General features: G+C 43.6%; 1 protein-coding gene across 2 annotated transcripts in view; it reads left to right on the top strand.

Annotated features, from left to right (window-relative positions):
- Window positions 1–17,231, top strand: part of LOC138260965 (transmembrane and coiled-coil domain-containing protein 5B-like) — a 60,154-nt gene extending 42,923 nt beyond the window's left edge. Inside the window, exons 7-12 of one of the 2 annotated variants that reach the window (XM_069209522.1) lie at window positions 1,031–1,087; window positions 1,870–1,929; window positions 11,610–11,674; window positions 12,350–12,437; window positions 13,328–13,392; window positions 16,757–17,231. In XM_069209522.1, the coding sequence (XP_069065623.1) occupies window positions 1,031–1,087; window positions 1,870–1,929; window positions 11,610–11,674; window positions 12,350–12,437; window positions 13,328–13,392; window positions 16,757–16,979 (558 nt within the window). In that variant the 3' untranslated portion in view covers window positions 16,980–17,231. The remainder of the gene's footprint in view (window positions 1–1,030; window positions 1,088–1,869; window positions 1,930–11,609; window positions 11,675–12,349; window positions 12,438–13,327; window positions 13,393–16,756) is intronic. The other variant, XM_069209521.1, reaches the window with a different exon arrangement.
- The last annotated feature ends 274 nt before the right edge of the window (window positions 17,232–17,505 follow it).

Raw genomic sequence — 17,505 nt, 5'->3', positions numbered from 1 at the left:
TAATACTGGCATCCTTCCCTGAAGCAAATTTGGAGTCACAAGGAACATCTCAAATTTAAACCAGCCATTTCATTTCATGTTCAGGTTTGCACTGGAACAAATCTAGATGTGTGTGAAGCATTGTTGAGATGCTTGTGTGCAATTGAAATTCACAGAGATTTGGTCCAGTTGCCCTAATGATGTTTCAGGCTACTTCAGATTTGCTCCAGTCTTTGTAAATGCATTACATAACATCTGATATATTTCTGTGATATGCCAGCTAGTGGTTAATTTGTAAATAAAATCGTGCCGGTGCTCAGAGCTTTCCTCTGAAACTCGCGGCGGCTGGAATTAAATGTGCCACCACAGAATACTGAGGCAGCGTAATCCTAAAGCCACCTCGGGCCTCATTAATCCATTTACGGCCACCCCCTGATCCTTCAGCTCACTCTTGTAGCTGTCTGCTTTCTCCTTTTGTGAAGCTTTTCCGTTTTTCTCCTCTTCTGTATTTCACATTAGTGTCTTTTGCTCATAGTAGATGACTGATGCAAAAAAATAAGTGCCGGCCTGGGAAAAAAAGTGCTGGTGCCCTCCACTGGCAACCCCCAGCTCAAATGAAGCACTGCTGTGGCAATCTACAAATGTGCTCCAAGAAGACCTTTGTGAATAATGGTGGATGGTTTTACCTCTTTTTTTGTCAAAGGGTACCACTGAGTATACAAAACATCAACTTCAATTCATATTGCTTAAACAACATGATAGAACTCTGGACACAAACACCACAAAATATGTTTGGCTTGAGTTAGTTTCTGCTAGTAATAAATCAGTCCAGTATATTTTTGTGGTTGAGTTCCCATTTTAATTATAAAAAAGGACTACAATTTACAGGGAATGCGCTAATGCTGCTTCTTCATAATAGGAAAAACATTTTAAGGAATATAGGTATGGGGTAAATAACTAAAAATATGCCACAAATACGCATTTCAAACATCTTGATTCTGTAGTTCCTACCGATCCTTTCCAACCAACCTCTTTTGTTTTATATTGTCAGGAAAAGCTTCAGAGATGTCAATTAGAGCTGAAAGAAAACGAGGAGCTGTGCAAGAAGGTAAACCAGGGGTAGGCTGTCATCATAGAAAGGCAGAATAATCTCTGGAGTGTTTGTGGTGCACTATTCAGAAAGCTGAGCATATGTGCACTTCAATGCTGGTGTTCTACTTCCATACATAATTAAATAGATGGCAAAGAGGCCCATTTCCCGCAGATTTTGTACACACTTTCAATGTTGACTCTGTCTCTATTTATGGTGCTGCTTCTTCTTGGACCACCCCTTTGTCCTCTGAATCAAATGTCACACTATTATACACCAGGTTGCTCTGCCACCCCAAGACTGATAACTCAAGATTGTACATCCTAACCCAATGACCCCCCCAGACACTACCTAACTAAGAGATGGGTTAAACCCGTGTCTTTTTTGAACAACAGTTTCTCACCAGGTTTGGTCTATGAAATGTGATGGTATATTTATACTTAAGGATGAACAATATGCCCCTTGCTCCTTGTTCATTGACAGGCATCAAGTTGTATTGCATCTACATTGCGTACGCGACTCCTCATACAATTTGATGATGTAGGGCCTTTAGCTCTCCTGGTTTTCCTTTCTGTGAAATGACAGTCGAAGAGATATCATTGGGGAAGGTCCATGAGAAATGAACCCCTTTGTCCCAGGCCTCTGACTACTGACCAACAAGGAGAGACAAAGGTGGCAACAGTATGGACAGACCCATCTGAAAGATGGTTTCAAAAATACAACATTGCAAAGAAAAATGCTTAAGAATTACAGAAACAAATGTTATAGGTTCCCACACAATTCTCTGTTTGGCATTGCAGAAAGAGTGCTACATGGAAGTAATGGGCGCTACCATCAAGGAATATGCATCAATTATTGAGGTAAGTCAGCACAGACTTGCAGAACTGTAGAGTAAGACAAGGCCCTCCTTCATCGGAGTCTACCTGTCTGCTTTTGAAGAGGAACCATCACATTATTATTGTAGTCATTATGCTATCTACACTTTGTTTGACCACAGTTGTGCAACAAAACACTTGCAACCAACCCACACAAGCTAGCCAGCATTGTGTTTAATCACTCACAAGTTTGTTATGTTTTACAGCTCTTGTTTGTACCTTGAACCCATTACAGTACCTATTGATATTTGTTGCCTGATGTCTGCCACCCTTTGCCTGGTGAATGAAGACACCTCCGAGATAGTATTGTTCCTGTTTTTATTACAATATCATTTTGGTTGAAGTGTTTTATTCAGGTTTCCCAATTCATTTGTATTTTTTATGCAAAATACCATCTAGGAAAAATTACAAACACATGAACAAACAGTGACTCTAGTAAAAACACAATAAAGAAATGAACAGAGAAAAGATTTCTCTAGAACATTCTTGTACATTTAGGACCCAATTGAGAAGCCCTCCACCGCATTCTAGAAAAATGGCAAAAATGCGCACACACCCCACCCCACAGTCACATTTGTTATCATATTTTTATGCAATGTAAATATATGTTCATGTACACAATATGGCCAATGGCCAGAGAATGATGCTCCCCACCTAATACATAATGAATGCCTTATTATATAAACGACTACACATGCAGTCAGGTGTTTGCAAAGGGTACAGGGATGCACTTTATAGAGCACTCCTTAAGGTAAGATGTACCATTTCCATAGTTATAACAGTCGACAGCGACCTGGACCAACTGGGCTGCCTACACCCACTCCAGGCAAACCAAAGTCTAATTATACCAAAGTATTTAGTTCTTATTTGTCTCCTTCATGTCCATGGCCTGTCACATTCCTATATGTAAACCAATATTAGTATTTTACTTAAAAGTAGGGCCTGAAAGACCACTTGGTTTCAAGCAGTGTAAATACATTTGGGAATAACTTGGGGCCTGATTTATAGTTGGGTGGTACATCATTTCAGATTTGCCTAGGCAGTGGTAAATACACTGATGATTGTACATCTGTGAAGGTCATTCTGTTGGATGATTCTTTACCATCAGAGAATACTCCTAAGGAGGATTTACCACTTTCTTCACAAACCGGGGTATTTCTTATTACCACCCATCATTAAAGTTAAATCAACCCTTTGTCCTCTGGTTGCCAGGAGGAGATCTCAAGGAGACCTCACTCTTTATTTCCAGTGGGCCATTTTTACTTACTGACCCTCCAAAGTTGAGTCTATGGTCCCAGGATGTATCCTCTGATGCTCAGCAATCATTCCTTCCACAAATTTGGTTTTCAGGATTCCTGGAGTGGCGTTAGCATTTGAGGATGACATTCTGATCCTAGGAACTCCCGGCTCCTATTTATTCCATCTAAGGGTACTTGAGAGGCTTTCAAGGCAGATGCTGGTGTGGCCTGGTGGTTAAGGTTGTTTGTCTTTTTGGGTGAGCGACTCCTAATGTCATTCTTTCCCCTGCACTGCTGGGAGTACCCCTAGCTGCAGACAGTACCTGCACTTCCGTACAGTGAGGTAAGGCAGTAACCTTAGTGTGCCCCTAATTGGTGGCACAGAGTTATTGCAAAAGACCTGAAAAATTATACCTTTTTAAATGTAGGGATAACTTTCTAGCATTTAAATTTATAGTGCGAGTAGAGGGATGAATATCCCCATACCTTTCCAGCTCTGTCCACAGAAATAACGACTAGTCTTATAAGCGTACTGGGCTGTTGCATACTTGTTTTTGGTTGATTACATTGTTTTACGATTGCACTTTGTTCACTGTAGACCAGATTTCTCTTACTGTAAGTCTGACAGCTTGTAAAATGCTCTCAACAACCGAGTGAAATATTGATTGAATGCCACGAAGCTGATGGCAACAAGAAGGAGACCAGGAGTTACAACTAGTAGCATCCAGGAAGCAGCTGCTACCTCTTGTAACCTTACATTGGTGTTGATGTATGTGCCAGGAAGCAGTGCTGGTTTGATAACTCTGTGTCAGCTGCGCTGGTAGAGTCCAACACACTGTCTGAAGTAGTGGAGAGATTTACCTCAACCTTCTAAGAGTGAGGCATATTCATGTGCTAATGAGATGAATCTCTATGAGGGGTGAGAAGAGCTTGTAAGGGAGGCACCTCCAAAGAGGAGATAGAAGGGGGCACATCAACCTGGGAACTAATGGAGCAAACAAGTCTAACCTTAGAGTGCCAAGAAACTAGCCCCATCAGTTTTCCCTACACTAGCCCGGTATCGAGTTTTGAGTTTCAGGAAAAAAAGGAAAAAAGGAGCTGTGCACCAACTATGTGGTGGAGTTTGCTATCACGAGGAAGAAAAGATGTGCAGCAGCAACACTGCTCGAGATCTCTTCCTGACTAACTTGCTTCAGGAGAAAGAGAGTGGGTGGCAGCATGTGCCCTGCCACATGTTGCTTGAAATAAGGAGTGGGAGAGATGAGCCGATCTTGAGAGATGTTTTTCTCACGCTGTTCCTAGGTTACCTGGATAAGTGCCATGCTCCTCCACACCATCACCCATTGCCTGGCTTTAGACTGGGGCTGTGACATCTGCCAGTGATGATGGTTGTGAGGGGGCTACAGATGCATATTGGTGCTTGAATAGAGAGCGCAGATGCTGGCATGCACATAAAAAGCACACCCATTCTGGAATGCTAGCTTTGCCCCACCCCACCATAAAGTTTTGGGGCCGTCATTTGTCTCTGTGTGAATCAAAGAATATTACGCTATGCTAGGCTCGCGTACCGTAGCCTTCAGATGAGAAAGCTCATAGGTGACATAGCTCAGGCTCAGCCATTTTAGATTGGGGTGCAGTTGTTGTAGCTCTTAATTGTGACATCTATGACAAAACAGTCCAAATGTGAATCCACATGTGGAGGCCATGTCCAAGCAGAGAGGGCATTTTCTGCATCACACCTCTGTTTTTAGGTACTTTGAGACTTTGCATCCCGGCTTTTGCCTATCACCTCGTTGAATAGGTTGTGCACCCTGTATTTGCCCCCACCCTTTTCTGCTCAGATCCTCTCTAGGCTTCAGACTCCAGGAAACCACACTCCCCATCACCATGCTGAGAAATGAACCTTGAAACTGGTAGCAGTGCCTCCCTTGCACATCATTTTATGTAGAGTGTAGGGCTAGGTAAAGCAACATTGTGCCATTCCTCCTTGACTATGGTACATTATATATTGCTTACGGGCAAAATGGCACCTACTTGCATTTAGTGCCAGAGGCAGGTGCCTAGAATGGCCTGGACCTGTAGCTATGAAGCTTGCACTGGGTACAACAGTTATGTTGGCCAGTGGTAGAGTTTAGTTGGGGTATAGACCCCTGGGACAAAAAGTGAGGCATCATGAATAACTTGGTTCTGATGTATTCAAGTAAGACACTTGCTTAAAGAGAGCATACTCTGGGTCGCAAAAATGTGGAATGGCTGCAAGACAACCCAGTAATGGCTAAAAATATGACCAAGTAACACCTTAGAATAAGTGCAAAAGGAAGACGGACATTGAGATAGCTCGCTATTGGCAGTCGTCTCCATGGTGGTACCGGTGAAGCAAGATGGTGGCCATGTTTTGAATGCCAATACATAGCTGATGCCCAGGCCAGTGAAAATGTTATAATTATTGACACTTTACTAGAAACCATCTAAGACACAGCAACATTGTAGGTTATGACTATCTATATAACTGTTAGCTTGCTTATGTGATTGTGTGGACAGTAGCCCGCTATTGGCTGGAAAAAATGTTCTGCGCTGTCCTGTTCGACACTCATCTGACCTGCCTTCTCTCTTCATCAGTGGAGTTTACAATATGCATGTCTGCTAATAGACGGCTTGGTATCTGTTTTGACATTCCAAGGCAGAGCCTAGGCTTGGTTGGTTTGAGGGTAAACCCAGATGGTACTCCAGCTATAGATCCGGGTAACTAACATCCCGATAGTGGGCTGTGGGTTGACTGAAGGTGTGTTTCGGCTGATAAGGCTCAGGGGTACAGCCATTTTCACCCGTGCCCCAGAAGAGGACAGGGCCTTCTGGTGTATGCTCTAGAAGCTACAATTCCTCCATCACACTGATTCTTGTTGATTCCCATGGAGCATGAGGTGGTCAGAGTATGATGCCATCTGTTGGTGTCTATTGTCCCATTTCATGTTGTTTACTATGTCAGCCTTGAGAAAGCCATGGCCTGCGTGCTAGGAAGGGGAGAAACACATGTTAGCTGTTCTTCACAGATTTTGGTTCACTTCTTGGAACCATGTTCAACTACAAAAAATAAAAATGATTCTGCACTAACTCAAGACTACTGAATTCATTAATGTATTTTAAGTATAAAAACAACATATGATACAGTTACTCAACTTTGTCCTTCAACTTTCTGTCGCCACTTTCTATGAGCCATGGCTAATGCCCAAGAAACACAAAGGCCCTCATTTCAACCTCGGCGGTCTTTTCACAAGACCGCCGAGGTTCCGCTGGGCTGAAGACCGCCAGTGTCTAACCATATTATGACTGCTGGAAACCCTCTGCCCTTTTTTGTATGGAGAACTGCCAGCAGCCATACTGGCAGTCGGCGGTGAAGTGGAGGCTGCTCCACCATCAGCGCCACGTCATCAGAACACCGCCCACCGTAATACGACCCAGTATTCGGCGTGGCGGTGTTCTGGCGGCGGAGCAGACCCCATGGATCCCGTTCCCTCCCAGAGGATCACAGAAACAGGTAAGATGATCGTCCGTTAGGGGAGGGGGGTGAGGGGGTGTTGTGTGTCGTGTGCGTGCATGGGGGTGTGCGTGTGAGTGTGTAGAGGGGTTGTGGTGAGTGCTTGTATGCATGCGGGGGTGTTATGTGTGTATTTGAAATGTAACTTGTATGTATGTGTGCATGTATTTGCGCGTGTATGTGTGTGAGTGGTGTGAGCGTGCGTGTAGGGGGGTGTAGGGGGTATGCATGTGGGTTTCCATGGGGGGCGGGTTGGGGAGGGGTCCTACCACCTTTGGCGAGTGGTAGGGGGGTCGTGGGTGTTGGGGGAGGACTCAGGGGAGAGGGGGAGACTCCAATCAGTGCCAGGGAAAGAATTCCCTGACACTGATGGTACATACCGCCATGGATTTTGTGGCGGTAGAAAAACCCACGAAATCCATGGTGGTATGCGGGGTCCTGATACCGCCGGCGGTCTAGTGACAGGCGCCAGGCTGGAGACCGTTGTCTCCAGCCTGGAGGTCGTTACCGCCGTGGCGGACGTTGCGGGACATTGGTGGTTTGGCATATTCCAAATCCGCGAATGTCATAATGGGGCGGTAATGACCGCCGGCCTGTTTGCGGTCTTACCGCCCTTTTTCCACCGTCTGCCAGGGTTGTAAAGAGGGCCAAAGTCTCTGTGCCTGCACAAAATGGTGGTTCCACTGCAAGATGCCTTTGATCACCTACCACTGTGACAACTTGTGTGTCTTTTCTTCTCTGAGTGCCTGCTCCAAAAGTCCATCTACTTAGGTAGTCTGGGCATAATCCACCTCTGCTCCTTTGCTAGAGTACTTTTCCTCCCACCAAGTCTTTCCTTCTGCATTCCTATCTTGAGCATGCATTTGCCTCACAATCAGAAGTCCTTGGCTCAGAATACCCATTCCTGATTCACAAACCACCCAGGCTCCAGAAAAAGGAGGAACATCTTTGAAAACTCTTATGCTTTGGTTGGCCTAGGTTTCTCACCAGAACCCCAAAGCAGGATAAATTCAGGGACATGCTGAACCAGTCACCTGTAATTCAACTATACTTAGAGACAACTCTGTGCACTAACCTAGAGAAACCTAGAGAAACGTTTTTCATGGCCAGGACCTTTCAGGAGGGTGTCTATCCTCTAGGCCTAGACTCCGGAAGAAGTTGTGCTACTGAACCCTGACATGAGAGAGGAAGCTGGACTTCCAGTGGGAGGAGGAGGAGGAGGACAGGCCTTTGATGAACAGGATGGAAAGCAAGGCCAGGCTGACTGAAGACAGCATGAAGGATATCTCCTGTGAGTGAGCCACCTAGGAGCAGCAAGGGCTTTGCAGCCCAGCTGGCAATAATCAGCACTAAGGTTGAAGACATGCAGAAGCACATTCAAGTGTCCTGAACCTATAATGCCCCATTTGCCCGTACCCTGGGGAGCCTGTATCTCCCTCTTCCCAGCCCCAGAGGAACAAAGAGGCTTTTTCTGCTTCATCGAAGGTCTTGGGGTAGAGTTCTGATTATTACAGCTGGTCACTTGGATTCCAGACCTTTTTGAATGATTTTCCTGGGTCTAACTAAAGATATCTGCCCCTATAAGCATAGCCAGCCAATTAAACTAGATCCCAGTTCCAGGTTTTGCACTGGTTGAGTCCGAGCACTGATTAGGTGGCCCACCAGCCAAACTCTTCACTGCAGCTGAGAAGTTTTGAGATAGAAGCCCCTGAAATAATCCCAGAGTACTTTGTGTGGGTACCCAAAGTTTTAGCACCCAGTCCTTTTACTGTATCATTTGGAATAATTGTGCTGAGTATTGCTTTAATCTTTTCCCAAGTACCTGTGTTCCATCCACCAGAGCTCCTAACCACTAGGCCCGCAAATAAACTGGTGACAATACTACAAGGGCCTTCTCACAAGTATAGGTGGTATTTACTAAACATGATTAATAACGATACCACGGGGACGTTATTTATTGAGTGCGATAAATGCCACCTATTGCCAGTTGCTGGGGAATAAAATGCGGATTTTGGTGTCTAACGCACCAAAAGCAGCATGAAACAGTAAATACCATTTGGTTTTCCCTCTTTAACTTTTGGCTGGTTTACCCAATAATTATTGGATGTGTTAAATACCTAACAACTCGTCATTCAAGCGATGTCTAAACAGGGGTTTACGCACTGGTTGGAATTCAATGAGCAACTTGTAATCGGACTCTTAGTTGATATTGCTGAGAAGCAAAGGAAATAGATGGGGTGGCTCTGACTGAACATGGAAAAAGCATTTGATAGGGTATATGTGCTGTCCATGAGGGCAGTGCTGTCACATATGAAGATTAGCAAGGAGGTGGTTGGTTAGATCTTGGTGGGCTAAGATGTGTTATAATAATCTGCAGGTGATGATGCGGCAAACAGCTGATTGTTAAGGCCTGTCCTCATTCTGTAGCGGCACGAGACAAGGGTGCCTGTTATCACCACTCTTATTTGCTTTGCATTGAACAGCTGGCACAAAATATTAGCAATAGGTCGATATGGAGGGGATTGAATTATAATTATTCAATACAGTTGTAGGAAAGTAGCCTCTTTCTAGCTTGGTTACCCCCACTTTTGGCCTGTTTGTCAGTGTGTTTGACTGTGTCTACTGGGATCCTGCTATGAAACTGTATCTCAAGGTGACCTTCAAAGAGACACGAGGGATGGTGTTGGTAATTCAGCTAATGAGGGGCGGTGGCAAGAGGTACTCCCTGGATACCCTCAGCACCTGTATACCCTAACAGATGACAAGCAGCTCTCTACAAATCCACCTTACATTACATTACAAGGCAGGAAAACATATAAATCCATTTGCAGGGGCATTTCCCACCTGCAGGTTTACATGCCATAAATCCCAAGACTTAGCTTGCTGCTGCAGACAGTATAGGAACAAGACCACAGTATCAGTACTATGGTCACATAGGAACAAGACCACAGTATCAGTACTTTGGTCACATAGGAACAAGACCACAGTATCAGTACTTTGGTCACATACCTCAATACAGGGCTTCTAGGATGACATCCTTAACAGGTCGCTGGGAGCCTAGCAGAGAGGATATCCAGAGGTGATCATGTTGTGGGAGTCCTCTGCAGGGAATTTACACCCAGGGCCAGGTTTAGGGCAGTGCAACCGGTGCAGCCGCAGTGGGTGCTTACCTGGAGGGGGGGCACTGACCTAGATGGGGGCGCTGTGTTGAGCAATAACTTACAATTTAAAAGCACCTGCTGCAGAGTTCTTTGTTCGTCCAACATTCAAGCAGCAATAAAAATAAGATAACTCGAGAGATCTGAGTTCTGCAGTTTTGACTCTCCAGAAAAGTAGCACAGAGGGTTAATACACCTGCTGCAAAGAACAGATCGGTATTTTATGTGGATAGCTGAACGGATCAGTATGGCCATTGTTTACCAGCACTTTAAATCAAATGAAATGAGTGTGGAGTTATGGAAAGATGAGGGGCACTTTTCCCTGTTGGTAGTGAGGGAATCCGAGGAGGAGGTCAAGGGGGGGTGGGTCAAGCGTCAAAAAAGATTGTGGCACTGGGCACCACCAGCGCTAAAGCCGGCCCTGTTTACACTCTTTAATGCAGAAAGGGTAAACTTACAACACATGTGCTCCTGCTGAATCTTGTCTTTGCTGGGGATGGAGGAATAATGTTCATACAGAAGATAAAACACTCAGGAAGAGTTGAGGTCCAGTGATGAGCTGTCTGGCCTAAGACTATAGAGAACTGAGCTGCCAGAAGAAACTGGGAAGTTTGCCCATTTGATAGGACACATCTGATGTGACTGGTGTAGGATGAGGTCAGGAACCCTAGCAGGGTGACAAAAGTAATGGTACTTTGAACAAGAATGTTAGCTTATTGTTGGAATTGGATGCTGGAGGATGGGACACAGGTTCTTGTTAACGATTTTTACACAATATGCTATATAATTTCAGATTGTGTTAACTTACATCAGCGAGAAGTGGAAATAGTTGTAGCCACTTGAAACACTTGAAACACTATGTTTATTTGCAAAACCTGTTTGGATAAACAATAAAAATGAGGATGATCTACCTTTACAACCCACTGCCTTGTGGCAAAGTGATTGAGCTATTTACAATGGAAATGTATGTTTTGTAAAGCTTCTTACATTGGGTGTTTTCCCTGCTGTTTTCCGTGCACCATATTGTTGATGTTTTTTGGAATTCCCATAAAAAAATGCCAGTACAGTCCCTAAACCCACTGGTGGCAAACAGTCACCTCACCTACCTTGTCCTTCAATACCCAACGCACACAAGTGGCAGAAACAATCTGCAGAGGCAAGATCATGGCTAGAGGAACTTGGGGTTAGTGCAAAGTAGGAAAAGGTGCCCAGAGCATAAAAAACAGAAACATAATACAAACAGAAAAATAACAAATGCAGCACTACCAAGTAGGTAGAGGATTTCCTAAAGAACAATACTAAATACATTAGTGTCAAGCAGGCAGAAGCAGGCAGAGGATGCCCAAAGCACAAAAACTGAAAATAAACGCAATAGCGTGAAGCAGGGAGAGACTGCCAAAAGCAGAATCATCAGACAATAAATGTAATACTGCCAAGTAGGATGAGCATATTCAAGAGTAGAATAATCAGAAAATAAATACAATAATGCCAAGCTGGCACAGGATACAGCCAAACATTAAAAACAGAAACTAAATACAATAATGTCAAGTGGGAAGAGGATTCCCTGGAGCAGAATAAACAGAAATTAAACCCAATAGTGCCAAGAAGGCAGAGGATGCCACAGAGCAGAATAAACAGAAATTAAACCCAATAGTGCCAAGTAGGCAGAGGATCCCTTAGAGAAGAAACAAAACAAAGCAAATACAACTAATATACTCACTTCCCTTCTTCCAGGTTTTGCATAACAAGATCATCAGCCTGAAGGACCAGTTGGAAAAGGCGCAGCAGGAGCTGGCTCTGTGAGTATCTTCCTTCAGTACCGATGTGGTGGGCGGCACACCTCTTGGACAATACATAGTGCAGAGTCTCATGAATGGATGGAGCAATCTGGCTTTCCTGATCCAAGCAACTCTAGTCAACACTTTGCCAAAGCGCCATGGTGAGAGGGTTCTTTGAGTTATAGTGCGGCGGGGATGCACACAACGGGGGGACGTTAGAATGTCGAGAGAGGCTAGTGACTCACAATTTCCACATTATTCTTCCAAGTCACTCTCTCCTTGATTGAAAAACATTTGCTTGTTGATAGCCAAAACTCATAAGGCAGGAGAAAAATTGGGGTTAGGAATGGAAAGCGACTGCAGCCACTTCAAGGTGAGCAAAACTGGGGGAGGGTCTGGACAAGGAGAAGCTTGGTCCTCCTTCTTTCCAAGGCAGAGACTCCATCCTGCCTTCATGTTTTCATGGATTGGGGGAAGGGAATTTGATGATGGGAGTAGAGTTGTAAATCCAGTTGGTCTGGTACCTCAGTTGTCATGAAGGTGAATTGACCACAAAGCACCACAACTGTGGCTGAGGGTTCTTAAGTTACTAATTTACACAGTGGCAGCTGAGAACTACTTCGCTGCTCACTAAATATTTCCATCCACTCCAAAAGTAGTGAAGTAGCAGTAAGTTCACTCTTTCCTATTTGACAGGAACAAGATGGAAGACCAGGTGGCAGAGTACCATCCTCCGCCTCCCGCTAGCGGCTCCCTGATGTATGAGATTGTGCAAGCAGAGCTGGTAAGTACTGTGCTTAGGGCTGGCACAAAGAGCAGAGCACAGAGTGCTGGAATACAACATCATCTGAGAAATACGAGTTGGGGGTGACCACAGAAGTTATACTCTCCATGGTGTAGTTATCTTGAAGAATACCAACAGAGAAAATACTATTTGTTTTTACAGTGTGGTAGTAACAGGGGAATATTGCTCCAGAACAAATCACATGGCAGGTGGGTAGCAAATGTGGTTTAGCATCTCATTAATAGGTGGGCATTAAATGAAGCAGAAACCATAAGCCAACAAGTCATGCACTGACTTCCAGCATTATTACCCCTCGAGCACTGTTTTGCATGGCACTTACCACAAGGTGGTAGAAGGTGGTAAGGGCCTCTGTAAACATAGGAGTGATACTACATGCGCATAAGGCATTTAGCAGGTGTAAACCCTGTAATTTAAAGAATTGCAGAGTTTGCAGTCACTAAATGGCTTCATAAAAGTGTCCCAAAGTTACTTAAAATGTGCTAGGTAAAGACCTGCGAGGTCCTCAAGTGGATCCAGAAGAAACACGGTGGCCATAACCATATAAACATAGGATAATTGCTACCCACTTTGCCTGATACACCCATATAGGTTACCACCATCACCCTCTGTTGGACAACAATGTTGTTTGTAATCATTGCGAATATGACTTTGTTCATGAGCTCCAAAGAAGTGAACTGGGGCATCCTACAAACTCTGTATGGGGTCTACACAGAGGGCACATGTCCATACAAGTGGCTATTGTTACTGTCAGGTGGAGGTTGCCATTTCAAAGCCTCTGGTGGATCATTTCCTAATCATTTTATTGCATTTTTCTATGTATGTCAAATGCCTGTCAAGTATAGTGAAATAATTATTGTCTCGCTTTGCAGGAGAAAAAGTTACTGAAGACCCACTATGAAAATGAAAGACGAAAAAAACGGTTGTTTGGACTCAGGTGGGTTCAGGGCAATGCAAGAGCACTTCCTGCAGAGAGAGGGAGATAGGGCGCATAGGGTGGGATAGGCATAGTTATTTAGTGTCCATTCGGCATGCTCTCCTCAACATGTTGCTTAAGTATTTTTATAGATCACAGGGAAGAGAGTTGGAAAATAATTTTCGATCAATGTCTTTCGACCTCGTTGTGGAATTGTCGCCTTTTCTTCCCTAGTTGGCACCCCTGCTGGGCACCGTATGGGAAGGATTACGTGGGAAGATGGAGGGAAGGAGAGGATACAAATATATCAGTTTATCCTGGTAACCTCAATACCTTCCTTCAGGTCTCCATTCCTAAATCTCCGCTCCCACTGCCACCAGTCTGTACTCATCAGCAAATTCTGTCCACATACTGATTACTCTTGGAACTCTTGTCCAATAGGAGGATTTCGAGGAGGCCCAAGTCATGTCTAAGATTTAGGCTGTTTAACTTTCAGAGTTTTTTCAAATCCTTAAATTTTTTGGTGCAAGAAAATTTCTAAACAAGGATGCGCTCCGCTTTTATCTCTGCATCTAAGTGCATCTAATCACATCTAGCGAAGTTGCTCCTCTTCTAGTAAATCTTTTTTTCCTCTTCCACCTGGAAGTACATTTATACATGTACAATATTCCTTCTACGTATGAAAAGGTACGTCTAAAGTGCAACTCTATGTACAAAGTAAAGGAGCACCACATAGTGGTGAGGGAAAAAGCAAGGATTTATGAATAAATACAGCTCAGGAGTGCAAGTGTTCGGCGAGTTGGAGGAAGGGCGCTGAACGGAGGAGGGTTCCACGAGACGTTGCTTCAATTCCTCCTGAAAGCTAACGATGGAAGGGGCTGGTCTCGATGTAGATGAAGTTATACATCTGTGAATCATAGAGAAAGACCTGTCAGCTTGTCTTCTCCTTCCTACTTTTTCTGGTTTGTCGACCATTCTTTCGGTGTTGTGAAGGTAATCAGGTGTTTGGGCTCAATGAAATGAGAATGTCTCAGCAGATCTGTAGGTGACGATAGTGAGGCATAAGGGGAACGAATGGAGGACTCTAAGGTTTGGGTTGATATTTTTAAACTTCTTGAATACTTGGTCAGATAGGGCACATTATGGAGGATGCTGTATAAGGAAGCCAGGTGGAGCCTGAGACATTGGTGAACAGGGTATTTTCAATGCTTGGACAGAGATCTGGAAGTCTGATTCAAGAAGAAAAGCCTTTATTCTGACGAATAAGGAGACTTAATACCAGACACTATTTGTCTTTTATTTTGTTGGTTGCTATGCCAGTTATGAAGTTGAGGGCGGTATTCTAGGGAAAAGTTGAGGAGTCAATAACCAAGGTCATTGAGGACTATTATTGGGAGCAAACCTTATACTTTTTCCTATGTGTTGTGAGTGGCAAGGACCACAAAGTCCTTCTTCAAAGGGGTGGGTTTCACATAGGCTTTCAACACCCGGCTCTGGAGAGTGCGAGGCAGTCCTTTGGGCAGTCATTATGATCTCAGTCTTCAGGCAAACCTGAGAATTGTCCACCTTCTGATGAATCTTGGCACTCTTGTCCAACAGCAGGATTTATAGGGGGTCCAAGTAAAGACTTAAGATCACAGGCAACAGTAGGGATCCTTTAGGAATGAGAAATGTTATGAAATTAGGCTCAGAACCATGGACACACATCTGGATAAACTGTGATCACATAAAATATGAACAACTGCAGGACAATGCTGTTTTAGAGAATTTTAGAAAATAAAGTGTTGTTCTGGGCTTAGTTAATAGTATTAAGATTTGCTGAGAGTTTGCACAAAACGATGAGACAGGGTTTACAATTGCTGTTGAACTGGGATGTGTAGTCAACAACTTCAATGGCAGCAGTCTCTGTGCTGTGTGGTGGCGCGAAATTGAACTGATAGATTTGGAGAGGCACACAGATTTTCAATCTCACGTAGTCACTGGAAATCTATGCTTTCAAATGCAATATTCACTTGATGACCTTGGCATTGATTGATAAACAACCTCAATAATTTACATCTTTCTAGTCAGTAATCGTTCTACGTTTTTGCAGTCTGCACATTAAGGGGCAATAATTAAGCACATCTATATTTTTTCAGATATTTTTCTTAACGAGCAACACTTTCTAGGTTTAAAAATCTTTATCTTGCTCGATGACTTTAAAACCTTGCAAATCTGTACATTTCCTGGCAGTGATAATTGCAAGACACTGACAATCTGGACTTTGAAGATGATAGAGATTCCCAGTCTCTGCAAGTCATTGGCATACTGCCCCTTCTGGGGCAGTAATCACTCAAAGACACTGTGAGGAAGAGGTACCGAAGTACTCAAAGAAGTCCCACTGATATCAAACAGTCATGCTACATCAATAGTAAGATAGAGAACTAGTTTTGAGAATGTCTGTGTCTTTTATTCTTTTTTATAAACCTCTTAAATCACGAAAGTTATATCTTCCAAAGTTAGCTGACACGTGTTTCGTCATTTAAGACTTTTTCAAGGCTATCTGATCAGGGTATGTCACGCAAAACCAATAATTAATCTGTGGGACTTCTTTGAGTGCTTCGGTACTTCTTCCTCACAGTATTTACCGCACTGGGACTGTGTATCAGATCGAACTACTCGCTCTTGGTGGTAGGGTGTCTGGTACTAGGTGAGCACTATTTTTTAGGAATTTCTTCAATTGCCTGTATGGACTCTACTCACCCCAACTATTACACGTATAATAGATATGCGAATGTTATGGCATAACCACCAAGTTTTGCTATCATCAGTGAAAGACCCAATCTACACTTGTTCCAGCAGTAATAAGCACAATAAGTTCTACACAACCTATACTTTCCCAGACAGCCTGTATTCCAGGTTCTTAAGTCTGCAGCCTCACAGCCGGTACTCACTGAAAATCGTTGGCAAAATATTTTTTTTCAGTGAACAATCACTCTAATTCCTTTGTAATCTCTGCCATGTCCAGCAGTAATCACTTAAAGATCTAGGTAAGATACATCTTCCCAGGCAGTAATCATTCTTACCCTTTACTGTCTCCATGTGTAGTACTCATTCTAAGTCATTGGCATACAACACCTTGTTGGGCAGTAGTAACTCCAAGTTATTGGGAACTTACAACTTTCAAGACAGTAATGAGTCTAAGCACTTGACAAGCTATATCTTCACGGGCAGTAACAATTCTAAGTCCTGGCAAGCTACCCCTTCCCGGGCAGCAACCATTCTAAGTCCTTGGAAACCTCCACCTCCACAAATAGTGATGATTCTCAGTCTAAGATAGCCTTCTAGGAGTGGGCCAGTGTTGTAAACCTTTAGAGACTCTCATTTTGACTTCTTCTCGTTCCAGGCTACTACTCTACATGGTTGGACGACTCCTTGGATTCTGCCAGAAGGTCCTACTTCTGCAGATGTTTCTGGTGGTCTGCCTGGCTGTGTCCATGTTCTACATCCACCAGACTGACCCTTCCTATCTGAAGGAGAAGTTCTTTGACAAATCGTCATGGATGATCCTGCAGCAAACCATCTCGCCATGGCTAACTTTACACAGTGAAGGTCTGATGCCCATGTGAGGCTTGCTCCACCACACGCCAGATGTACTTTAGGGGGAAAACGGAAAGCAGATTTTTTTTACCCTACTCAGAGACTTAAAAGTAGAAATTTGAACTTAAGAAATAAATGGAAAGATGGAGCAAATTTACAGCACTTTTTCATTCCACCAGCCGTTGAAAGATTTCTTTTGCATGTCTGGCATTATATCACGATGAGTCAGACTTTAACACTCTGTCTCGAACAACGGAAAAATAAAGAAATTGATGTCTCGCTTTCAGTATAGAACACTTTGTCATATACACAGGCACCACATGCTTTCAGTATCACAATCCAATTTAAAGACACTACTTTGAAAATTAAAGGTCTTAAACATGTTTAGTGTAACAGTGAGCCATTCAACTGTAGATATATTGCACTATTGAGAATGATCCATGTTGCATGATACAATGCACCTGTGCAACTTATCCAAACCACACAGCTCACTCACAGCCTCTTTTGATGCCAAAAACTTGAGCATGCAGTTTGACACTACTAAGCCAAAACGAT

This window comes from Pleurodeles waltl, chromosome 10 (genome assembly GCF_031143425.1).
Source record: "Pleurodeles waltl isolate 20211129_DDA chromosome 10, aPleWal1.hap1.20221129, whole genome shotgun sequence".
NCBI classification, from domain to species: Eukaryota; Metazoa; Chordata; class Amphibia; order Caudata; family Salamandridae; genus Pleurodeles; species Pleurodeles waltl.
The sequence above is the reverse complement of the archived record's forward strand: the minus strand, read 5'-3'. Positions and strand labels throughout refer to the sequence as shown.